Source organism: Perna viridis, chromosome 10, assembly GCF_037379345.1.
Source record: "Perna viridis isolate PV_CMFRI_1.1 ecotype Kerala chromosome 10, ASM3737934v1, whole genome shotgun sequence".
In the NCBI taxonomy this organism is placed as follows: Eukaryota; Metazoa; Mollusca; class Bivalvia; order Mytilida; family Mytilidae; genus Perna; species Perna viridis.
Window position 1 is genome coordinate 17,063,012 of NC_142454.1, and position 12,811 is coordinate 17,075,822.

General features: G+C 31.0%; 1 protein-coding gene across 1 annotated transcript; it reads left to right on the forward strand.

Moving 5' to 3' along the window:
• Positions 1 to 770: 770 nt before the first annotated feature.
• Positions 771 to 12,811, forward strand: LOC148604756 (leucine-rich repeat-containing protein 59-like). Its single transcript, XM_088548243.1, has 7 exons — positions 771 to 926; positions 2,903 to 2,962; positions 3,795 to 4,058; positions 4,498 to 4,570; positions 5,770 to 5,919; positions 7,782 to 7,829; positions 9,046 to 12,811. The coding sequence occupies exons 1-7, from the start codon at positions 837 to 839 to the stop codon at positions 9,273 to 9,275; spliced, it is 915 nt and encodes a 304-aa protein (XP_088404369.1). The 5' UTR covers positions 771 to 836; the 3' UTR covers positions 9,276 to 12,811.

Below are 12,811 nucleotides of genomic sequence, written 5' to 3' on the forward strand. Positions count from 1 at the left end.
GCATTCGCACCATTTTGGATTTTGAAACTAAGCCCAAATCAGTGACAGAGAATATTTGACGATTAGCGAGTTTGAAGATTTCAGTCTATGATTTTTTTTTATAATTATCATATTAGTGTAATATATAAAAATTCACTGGTTATAATTCTTGATCAATCATGCAGGAAGTTTATAAAAGGTGCAAACCATTTTTTCGGGGGGGGGGGGGTGGTCTTGGATTTTATTACTTTTTTTATTTTTTTTATTATTACATGCGTAATTTGTTCCTGTCTATGGCTGAGTAAAATGCTTTAATTTGAATAATTTCATTTTTCCTACGCAGTCGGTATAGTTTTGCTTTTTACCCTTTGACCTTAAAAACGCTCTTCCATGGAAACGCAAGTCATCTGATCGTAGTTCTGTTTTCTGATTAGCCCAATACAGATAAATTAGTGAAGTTCGAAAAAAAAACTGTATAGAAAATTGAAATTGCTTGACATGTGTTATTTCCTGAATGATATGAAGAGAATTAATGAGTAAAAGGAACAAATTTTGCTGCGTCGGGTATTTGTTCAAATAAAGTACTCTTTTCAAAATAACCCCAGGCGTACCTAGGGTTCACGTATTGCTTTTCTTTTTCATTAACGCGAAAACAAAAGCAAACAAAATAAATTACATAATTGTTTGGAAATTCATTTCGATTTGAAAATTAAGACAATAGAAAGAGGCAGTCTTATTATTTTTTTTATTTCAATTTCTACATTATTTTCTGCTGACAAGTGGTTAAAAATAATTCATTTCCGGTGTGACGAAATCAAGTTTCGTTTTCTCCAGACGGTCTTCAGTATTGAACGAAAATGCCGAAAGAAAGTTTAAAAGACAAATTGGATGGGAATGAATTAGACTTGGGATTAAGTAATCTAACAACAGTTCCAGTGAAAGACTTAGTTAGTATAATGCATTTAAATATTGGAGTACTAGTATTTTCGTGCATCTCGTTGACTTTTTTCTCACAGCTGATCGACTTCTTCATGAATTTTGAAGAACAACATGTTATATTGTTTCTAAAAACCACGTCAATAGAGTGTATCGTAGTGATATTTTTTGCCTATGGTTAATGTTTTCTTATAATTTTTGTTTTCACTTATTAGCTTAAATTAGACATACATATACAGTATACTACTACTAGTCGGGGAGTAATTCTTTTTCACACCAACTTTTCATCCTTTCCTGTGAAACAAGTTCATGCCCAAAATTTAAGACACAATGTCTTACAGACAGCTGATATTTTGCTCTCAAAAATGAGGTACATTGTATCGTACAAGGATTTTCATTGAGGAATAAAATTTTGGTGAACAGATTGGGCGGAAGTTCTTCTGTCTTGAAAATGGTGAGGTTTACTAATGGTCAGAGAAGAGTTCGCCCTAATAAAACCATAGACCTGTAATTAAAGAGATGCACAACTGTAGTGGTAACCAATCAATTGATTTTGAAATCTCGCAGCTGAGTTAAAGAATGATCAAAATCATGCAATACTTATATTGTGTATTATCACTCATTAATTAGAGCTGAAATATAAGGATGGCATTGGCCTTACATATTGTGAGCGAAAATCCGAAACATAGTAATACATGTAAGATCCCTTTGCAATGAAGAAACTTAATGCATTTATCATTTTTGCCTAGTTTAATTTGGATACTTTTATCATTAATGGGAGCAGGCATTCTTTATATTTAAAGTATTTGTAAAATTACCAGTTGAACAGTTCCAGGTTCGGTGTAGATTACATGGTAAAGCTTCAATAGATCACAATGTAGTGTTTTTCTGAGACAAAACTTTCCTGTGTCAGAATGATGAATTTTTATTATAATCAACAATAATCTTTGAAATTATTGGTTTACATGTATGTATAAATTGTGAACAAAATTAAGTTTTAAAATAATTTTTTTTATTTAAGGCAATCGGAGATGTGTGGCAAGTCCATTTATAAACTCTTTGTATCATAGAACTTTTAAAGCTTTCAAAGAAGCATTCACATAAATTTGCTTTAATGTTGCAAACAAGCTTGAAAACAGGAAATAAAGGGTTTGAAGTCTTCAAAAATAGTACATTTAATCAAATGTTTGTTGCAAGTGGTCTAAGAAATGGCATCATAGTTGACTTTCACTCTTTACTTAACACAATGTTTTGACCTTCTGTACAAAAAATGAAAAAAACTTCATTTTTGTTTGAAATGGCAGTAAAAAAGTTTAGAAATGGGAAGTTGAGAGTGTAATATCAAAGTCACAAGTGGTTCTGATATTACAGTACTGTAAAAGTAATTACTCTTCAGTACAAATCTCATTTGAAATCAAATCCTGTCTTGAACCACATAATAAAGTTGGAAATCCATGCATTGCTAATCCCTTTAAATTTAAGTGTTTGATGAAACTGACAGTGGCAGGAACAATTCTGGAGAGCTGATGATTTTGAAGTTGCTTGTCTTCTACTTAATCAGCGTAATTAATATCAGTCATGGCAATGATGGTCTTGTGAGTGGGATCAGGTAGGCTTCAGATGATTGCCATGAGTTCATGTACATATGGTAGTCTTGTGAGTAGGATTATGTAGACTTCAGATGATTACAGGATCCAGGAGTCCATATACATGTATATACACATGTATGATGGTCTTGTGAGTGGGATCAGGTAAACTTCTGATGATGGCCATGAGTCTATATACATGTACCTATGGTGGTCTTGTGATTGGGATCAGGTAGACTTCTGATAGTTGCCATGAGTCTGTGTACATGTACTGCACAATTTTGCAAAATATAAATGGCCTGATGTTAAATTCTCCATTGATTAGAGGTTTTCAGAGTGCTTTAAAACTAACTTTTTATTAGTCATAGCTGCTATTGTATTGATGTTTACTTTCTTTGCAGGCTGCCTTACCTAAAGCTACTGTTTTGGATCTGTCAAATAATGTTATTGCCACTCTGCCTGTAAGTATATTAACATGTTTTATAAACTAGAGGTTCTAGAGAGCCTGAATCGCTCACCTAAACAAAAATAGTCTTTTTAGCCATCTAAAGCTGTACTCTTGACCCTACTGTACTGTTATCACAAGAATCATTTTATCAAGGTAGCCAAATGCCTCAACATCTAATTAGTGATAGCCACGAATAGATTAACAAGTTTCAAGGACAATGCATATGTATTTCAAACAATCGTCAATGGATCTTTCTGAAAATTTCAGCATAGATCCATCAGTTTATTTGCCAGATTTTAGCTAAAATCAACTGATTTGAGTTATTTGCAAAGTTTTGCAATATGACTCTATGGTCTACTTTAGTAACAGGGGACATGTTTTTTGCCAGGGCAAAAATTCTCACTCTAGAATTAATAAAAGTACCCTAAGGAACATTATTGCAAAGTTTGGTTACAATCTGTCTAGTAGTTTCTGAGGAGAAGATGTTTGAAAAAAAATGGACGACAGACACAAAGTGATGACAAAGGCACACATGGCCTTCAGGCCAGGTGACCTTAGAAAGGATAATACATTTGTACTTGTAAGAATATATATGCATCTTGTTTTAGACTGGAATCATTTATGATACATGTGGATTTATTGCAATGGAGTTTTTCATGTGGAGTTTCACATGTGACTTTGTTGATAAGTTTGTATGCAGTGCACTTCAATTGTTAAAACTTTATTGCATTTCAATGGGAGTCAACACAATTAACAAGACTGATTGGAGGAATATTTCTCAGTAATATATGTATTAATGAATTTACTTGGTACCAGATCTTTCATTATTATTCATTTTATTGCAGGACCCATTCTGCTCACTTACTCATCTAGTAAAGATTGATCTAAGTAAAAACTTACTCACTCAACTACCTGATAACTTTGGCAATCTACGGAACCTGCAACATCTAGATTTACTTGGCAACAAGTTGTCTGTATTGCCTCTTAGTTTTTCTCGTCTGGACAGATTAAAATGGTTAGATCTGAAAGACAATCCACTTGAAGTTGGTTTGAAAAAAAATGCTGGAGATTGTTTAAATGAGGCGCAATGTAAAAGATGTGCTCAAAATGTAAGTTAACTAAGCATGGCATTTGAGTGTAAGAGGAATTGAATACAATTTCTTTGCCCTCAAGTGCTCTCTTATTTTAAGTGTCTAAAATTTTATTGCCTATGGCCTAATCAATCATTTTAATTTTGGTATTGAGAAAATAAATAAAAGCATCTCCCACTTCATATTTGGCTTTGAACAGTGTGACAACCCCATCATTACTATTTTTTTTATGTAGAGGTAAGACAAATTAGAAATTTAGGATATCACAAAATGAAATTGAGTTTATAAATACATATTTATGTATACATGTATCTCCTGTTTAAGTTCTTTAAAGTTCATGGGAGAAAACTTCATTTACATGTATTGAAACTAACAGATATAATTGTTTGTAAATGTTGATGAAGCAGGTTTTGTTAACATCTTATTAAAGAATTGTCTTTTTTTTTATCCTTCCTAGATTTTAAGGTACATGAAGGACCTGAGCTCACAGCTAGAGAGGATAAAACAGGAAAAGTTACAGAAAGAAAGAGGTTTGAGTTACACCTTAATAGCATAATGAATTAACAAAGGTTTATTTAAGGAATTATGAGACATTTCATTTGACATATTACATCGCCAGTGCTGACTAAAATATTGTATTGGCCATGCACAGTCAACAAAGCATTATGTCTACTTAAACACTCATTTTGTTTTGCTCAGTACTTGAAATGTGTATTATAAAAATAATTTGTCTACATGTTACTCAACACAAACATCTGTTGTTGTAGACAGTCTTCAAACATCAGAGCATATCTATATGTATCTAGTGTTGACTAGGACATTGAATGTCTAAACTTAACATTTTTTGCTTGAGCATAAAATTATGTGTATAATCTTGTTATTTTTTAATCTCCTGGTAGCTAGCACACACCCTGTGTGAGAGGTTTTAGGTTAGATCCCTGAGAAGGTCATTTCCAAGACATTTTTATGGTACCTGCTTTTCTGCTAAGCAAGTAGCATGATCTGTGCAACTGCAACTAAATTTGCAATCAGTCATCAAGCCATTAATTTGATGATCGCTTCAATTTCACGCCACAACTGGTGATCAGTTCAGATGTTTTATGGAATGATTTGTGTTTTGGTCCCTTTTGCACAACTTTACTAAATATAGTGATTTAAAAATAAATTTAATTGCTTTACTTTTTTTTTATATTCTGAACAATGCAAAACAGGACTAAAATAGTATTTAATATTTAAAACACTTTTATGTGTAAATAGCTGTTAATTTGGTTTGTTTTGATGAAAATTTTGAATTTAGATAAATTGGTCATCATCAATTTTACATTACAAAAACACCGACAGATTGTTACATATTTCCTGATAACCTCCTGATTTTTAAGAAAATTATCTCGTGATTTCCTAATTTTTTCAACCCAAAAAATGCTTGACAGACTGGAAATGCCTACCTGTAGGCTGTTGCCTCTGTGATCTAACATGTCAGTTTTTCAGCAGGGACTGTTCAATTTGTAAAATTTTCCTTGAACGAAAAAAATGTCCTGCCCAAGGATGTTAAGTGCATCCAGTTAATTAATCAATAGTGTGTTTGTTGTTATGGTGTAGTTTACTAAATGCTAGTATGTTTTTTTTTTAATGCTTAGATTTTCTTAATATTGACCAATACAATAAAGTAACTTAATTCTACTGGTCAGATGATGGTTTCGTTTCTGAAGACAATATGCAAACTTTTTAGAACAAGAGGCACAGAGAAAAGAGAAAGAAGAAGAGGAGAGAAAAAAAATGAGAGAAGAAAGAAAAGCTGAGAAAGAGAGAAAAAGACAGCAAAGCAGACAGAAATATCAGTCCCGAAAAGAGGAAGAAGATAGAAATTCATCTTCAGAAGGTAAAAGGGCAAATCTGTTATGTTTTGGTTCATAGGGTTTTATGATTGTTTTTAAAATTTGTGCTTGATATTTTCTTTTTAGGCTAACCTGTGATACTAAAAAATATCAGCAATTTCCCATAACAATTAAGAAATATTTCACAGGGAGTATGCTGTTATACTCATTTACACATGGGCTTGGTCTTTGTATTCAATTTTTTTATGCAAAGCATTAGCCAGGTATAAAATACAAATATAAAGTCCAATCTGTGTGTAAATGTGTACTACACCATATCTACCATGAATTATTATACCCCCCTACTTTGAAAAAGGGGGAGCTATATAGTGATCATAGTGCCTATCTGTTTGTCAGTCAGTTCATCTGTCTTTCTCTTGGTCTAATCCATAACTCCTCTTAAATTTAAAGAAACTTTCACAGATTCTCTATTTTATGATGCCATGGTGCACCTCCTGTTTTGTTTTTCCATCTGAATGCTTAAATTACTTATGGGGTTAGTATTTGGAGAAGGAAGTGGGAGTATCACCAAGTAAGCTTTGCTCACAATTTTTCTAGTTTGTATTTATATTAAAAAGACTATTATTTCTTCATCTGAACTGCTTAGGGATAGATTAATGGAATAATGAACATGACAAAACATCATTGCACCCTATAGACAAAGTCAGACTTGCGGATGCCATTACAGATAACAATATTTTTGTACCCCATGCACGCGTCACATGGGGACATGGAAATGCTGGGCGTCCGTCCGTTGCATGCATTTTCCGTACTTTTTTTGCTGTACTTTTACCAAATGAGTTTGTTTTTGGTATGTGGCCTTATTATTACTTTGGTTACGGTTGAATGATTTTCATGGAAGTTATGGCCCTCGGACTTAGAAACTTTCAATGAATTTAAAGTTTGTCACTAATTTTTTTGTAATGCTTTAACCAATTGATTTCATCTTTTGTATGTAGTCTTAGTATGAGAAGTTACAGATTAAGTTCAACTTTGGTTATGGTTGATTGATTTTTATGGAAGTTATAGCCCTTGGACTTCGAAAATTTCAGTGAATTTTAAGTTTTCCACACTTTTTTTTTGGCGGGGAACATTAGAATGCTGTTCTTTCATTTCCAATTGGCATTGTTTTCATATTAACTGAAAGTTTGTCACAATTTAAAATTGCATTGTTTTTCTAAAGTCAAAAGGTCATTGGGAAACAATTTGGGGTCATACATTACAAAATGACAATTGTGAATTCATATAATTGATTTATTTGGATATTGTTTTTGTTTGTTGTTTGACATTAAAACTGCCCTTACTCAGTTTATAAATGGCATTTCAGTTTTTGGTAGTGACTTTATCATTATTTATGTAAGAAGAGCCCACCATTTGGAATTTGTCACATGGATAAATGATCTCATAAATGGTTCAGCAGGCAAATAACACTTGTCAATGGAAAATTGACATGATCATTTTCTTCAGTTTTCTTACTTTAGCATTATTAAAGCATTGTTTAACAAATTATTAAAAAAAATATGTTAGTTCTTAGTTCAAATTGTGTAGTTCACCAGCTACCTGTTTCCGAATGAGACTTGCCCTGGAGATGTTTTAAAATCAGAATGAGCTCTTTTGAAGTTTAATTTGTTGTTTAATTGAATTTTGCAAATGATTATATCTTAATTATTCTTTTGATAATGATGAATTTATCTTCATCTTACATAATCCTATTTGACGTAATCATCATAAACGTTATTAATATCTGAGTAACCTTGAATATTGTTTCATAGATTGGAGAGAAAAAAAATCGGCTTTCAATTTTGGGTTAAATTCATTCCAAAAGATTTTGTCTCTAATTAACTTTTAATTACCCAATCTTTTTCAGGTGAACGACCAGATGAGCAAAAGTCTACTGCTGCTAATACAAAAACAGGTAATCTAGTAATAAGTAGGATTAATTTGAGGTTCAATTCTGACCCTAAGGCAAAAAAACTAAATCTTTCTCAACGTTTTAATTCGTCGCTCAAACAAACAAGCAAGATTTAGCTTATAAGATCAAAGTAATATGATATAACATTTTGTTGATTTATAATTATTAGGTAGTTTTAAATATTGCACAAGCTTTCAAGTTCAATACATGTATGTATACTTCAAGGGATGGTATTAAACTTTTAATTGTATAGAAAGGCTTGGAAATTGGTTTTAAATACATTTTTGTTTAAAAAGTAGATGAAGTCTTGAACTTGTTGTTTACTGCACTAGTGCAGTGTGGGCATTTATTGCACACTTTTTGGGGTTTTTGATTAATCAAAATGCTATATGTCGCTGGTTCATGCCTAGAACTTTCCTACTGTTTCTGAACACTACAGAAAAATATAGTCCAAAAGTAATTCCTTTTATATTATTGGATACCTCTTTTATAATCAGTAAATATGTTTCTGTCAATTATTCATCTCAATAGTTTTCTTTTATTTCTGCAAATAAAATTGAGATATAGTATTTAAAATGAACTTAAGATTTGAGGGACTCCTTTTTGGATGTATAGTAATAAATTATCATTTAGGGAATTATGTTCTGGCAGTAATGTGCCAAAAAGCATTAAATGTGCTAATCATGTTCCTTTTTATACATTTATTATACTAAATCTCCATCCTGTCATCAATATTTTGTGATTAAAAAATAGGAAGTAAAGAGCGGTGACTTTTACAAGTAAAATTTGTGGGAAAATCTTATTATATCTTAAGCTGAAATGAGCTCCATTTGAATATAATTACAGTGTAGAATACACTCTGTTTGAATACTTTTGAATGTGATTGCAGATTAACTTAGGACAGGTTTTAAGAATTGGAAAAAAGGTGAAACAAAATATTTAATGTGTTTTAAGTTGGATTCTGCTTAACTTTTGATTATAGTTTTCACTTCAGAAATCAGTAATTGATTGACATTCAGTTCATACATATTATGCAGTGCTAAATAATATAGGAAATACAATTGTATGATTATAGTTTTATTTTACATCATGTAATCTTTTAAATTTTGTTCATGCTACAATGTTCACAAGGATCAAATACCCTCAGTGCTAACATAACTGATTTTTTATTGGTTGCTGTGTATGGTGATTGTACAGAACTAAAGACATTACTTTTCAGGTAAACCTGGAGGTGGGTTGTGTGCAAAGATGATCGTTACATTTTTCTTGACAATCATTTTCATGACTGGGATGATCTACATCATACAAGTTTACTGTGACAGGGAAAAGAAAGATAAGTTCTGCAAAGACTATGGTAAAATTATAATTGATGAGAGCAATGCATTAATGGCTGATTTTGACCGATATTTTCATTACATTAAAAAAGAAATTGAGAGAAGATTGAAATAAGAACTGTTGGACTGTTACTATCTATTGAATAGTCATAAAACCAGTCAGTCAGGGAATTAAAAAAAGTCATATATTTACTATTATTGATATTTCAAATTTTGATGATGTTTTTGAGTCAGTTCTATGTTAACATGTACATTTTATGTTATAAATTTTAAAATTGATTTGTACCCTGTATTTGTTACCAAAAAAATCAATTCAGACTTTGTTCTTCCAATTTTTTATCTTATTCCTCTGTCATTTTTTGACAGTATTACATGTATCACATACTCCTTACAAAAGATATATAGGATTGAGTCGGATATAAATGTATGATTAGTTATTTTATGGATATTATTTCAAATGTGAATAAAGATAAAATTATGTGATTATCAGATACCTGTGTGATAAGGTTCACTGATAGTCAAGGGTTTGCTACTTTTAATTTCTCTAATTTTGCTGTCAAGAGTTTATGACAATTTGATATTGTTTTGAAGGATATGTGTCACTTTTCTTTCTTTTTTTTTTTTTTTGCTTAAAAGCACTTTTTAAAAATGCAAGTTTTTTTTATTGCATGTTAATGGTAGTTATTTTGATGGTAAATAGTCATAGTTGGATAGTGAAGGTGACCCTCAGTGTTGAAGTCATTGTCTATTTAGAATTTAACCAAGTTTTGTATTTTGTTCTTGATATTTCTTTCTGGGTCCTTGGCAATAAAATGTTGATTAAGCTGATTTTCAGATGTTTGACCAGTTCTCTTTCCAAAATTGATTTCACTTGCAATTTGAAATCATAGTTTAATTGACAACATAATTTTATTCTTCAATTAATGTACCTGATTTAATTCTTTTTCTACATTTATGTTAAGAAAACAGAAGCCTATCATTCGAAATAGCATTCCATAAAGTATGATTGTTATAGAAAAAAAGAGTTATTGTGTTTGTTGTATGTTCAAGTATTTATTGTTCTCGCTGTATATTAGGCCATTAAAAAAACTTTTGGTTTCATGCCATTTTTCATCAGTCAGTGAGGCAGGAAGGCATTTGAAAAGCACATTGTCTCTATGTTATATTATTGCAGTTAAGTATAGAAATGAGGATGAAATTGATTTTTAACTTTGTTTCTTTTTGATTTTAAAATAGGTAGTAAGGCATTTTTATAAGGAAGGCCTAGAAACCAAGATTTTTTTTAGTTGGCTTTATTTTGTTTTGTGCAAATATCTGCTTTGAAAAAATATTCAGCAATTTTTTTTGTAAATATTATAAATCTGGTATAAACATCTGTTAAAACATTTCTGCCTCATAATTTATTTAAAGAAAGTTTCTAATTTTTTACATGTTATAAAATAACATGGTTTGTGACAATTAACTCTCACAAAATATGAAGCAATTTATGAAAAGTGTAAAGTCACCAAAACCATATTATTTTCTATAACCTGTTCAAAAATAACAAACATTCCTTAAAATTAATTCCTAATAGATTAAAATCTTAATATTTAGAATTTGTTCTTTATCAAACAAAGAATCATGGATCACTGTTAATGATGACATTGTACCAAAGCAAGTTACACAAAATAGCTTGGTTTGCTCCAGAAGAACCAACCAGTCAGAAAGCTCAAATTAAATTATTTTTTAATCTTTGTGACAAAGTATATTTAGATTTTATCTGCAGGTTTTGTATTAGCTCACCTGGCTATTGCCATTACTTGGCGTCTGTCGTCATCGTCATGAACCATTTCTTTTTTAGAGTATCCTGCACAAAATGACCGATTTGATTTTTGATCTCTTAAAAAAACATAGCCGCTGTTTCTGAAAATAGAACATGGGGTCAGACAACAGATTTTTTTGCATATATCTCCAAAACTGTTAGATTTAACCAAAGTCTGATAGGGTATAAGTATTCAGCATGATGAGATCTATCTGGTTAAATTTTGGTGAAAATCTGTTGTTCCATGTTTGAGTTATTGCCCTTTTTTGACATTTTTAGCTGTTTTTGATGTTATTACTTTCAAAAGTCTCCTCAGAAACTGCTGTAGAGAATTCAATGAAAGTTGGTATTTTTGTTTTGTAGGGTGTCCTAAATAAAATGAATGTTTGGAATTTTGATCAGTTAAAAGCATGGCTGCTGTTACTAAAAATAGAATATACGTATCAGGCAGTATTTGTTTAGTATATCTCCAAAACTGTTAGGTTAAACCAATATTTTTCAATTGCTGAAGTGATCTTTATTAAAAGGCCTACAAAAGTCTCCAGGAATCAAAGTTGTCAGATGACTCCATGTAAGAGTTGTAGCCCTTGATAGGTGAAAATGACTTTTTTACAGTTTTCTGCCAATATCTTGAAAACTATGATAGATAGAATGAAATTTTTTTATTGCTGAAATGATTCTTAGTATAAGGCCTACAAAAGTCTCAAAGGATCAAAGTTGTCAGACGACTCCATGTAAGAGTTATTGCCTTTGAAAGGCAAAAAATTAAGTTTTTAGCAGTTTTCAGTCAATATCTTGAAAACTATAATAGATAGAATGAAACTTTCAATTGATGAAATGATCCGTATGATAAGTCCTACCAAAGTCTTCATGGAGTCAAAATTGTCAGACAACTCCTTGTTAGATTTATTGCCCTTGAGAGGCAAAGCATAAATTTAACCTGGTGAGCAATTCAGACTCCTTGGAGCCTCTTGTTGTTTTTTTTTCATGTAAATGAAGTATAAATGTAATACATCAATTTAATTAGGGGATAAAAAAGTCCTCACGAATGCTTGCATTACTGGCTTTTTATTGTTTATGTTTTTTAAGTTGTAATTTATCACATCAAAGAACTAAGTTTATGACTTTAAATAAAAACATTGGCAGTACTCTAGACATTTAAATAATTTAAATGAAATGTATTTAGAGCATAGCAAAACTATTAAGCCTGTAATGTAAATATAGAGTCACTTAATGCTATTTTTGAACTATTATTCTAATTTCAGAGGTTTTTCTTTATCTACACATTATCTTTTTTCTTGTGAAGATATTATGACATGGCATAAGTCCTATTTGTATCTTAGGCAGCTTGGTAGTTAATATTGCCATGAAATGGTTGTAGAGCTATAACTAACATGTAGTCTCAGTTATACATATCATGGTAATCGCTAGATATAAACCCAATAAAATATAAATCACATACAACACCACCATAGAGTATTAAGATTGAATTATACAGTGTACATTTGTCACTCTAATAGTATAAATGGTACTTTCATTTGTGACATATCAACTAAGTGGTGTCCATGACTTGGTTTAATTAGCTTTTCAAGTTCTACTTGGAATCCTTTTTTAGTCTAGAACTAAGATTTTCAAGGGAAGTCATTGAGGAAAAAACTCGAGTTAGTAACATGATTTTTCTCACCATGAGTTATACTCACAATCAAAAGTACTTAATTTTACAGTTGGTGATGTATTGTTTAAATACTTTCAATACTTAACAATGCTTTTTTATCTGTTTTCATTGAATTGTGTTACCATTATGGATGCATTTGTACAAGTGGAAATAAAATAATAGAATATAGTTTTAA

What these genes read in the sequence shown, in the direction of transcription:
- LOC148604756 (XM_088548243.1), top strand. Translation starts at nt 837, where the DNA reads ATGCCGAAAGAAAGTTTAAAAGACAAATTGGATGGGAATGAATTAGAC. An exon ending in ATGTTATTGCCACTCTGCCT is followed by an intron (nt 2,963 to 3,794) that starts GTAAGTATATTA and finishes ATTTTATTGCAG; the next exon opens with GACCCATTCTGCTCACTTAC. An exon ending in AAAGTTACAGAAAGAAAGAG is followed by an intron (nt 4,571 to 5,769) that starts GTTTGAGTTACA and finishes CAAACTTTTTAG; the next exon opens with AACAAGAGGCACAGAGAAAA.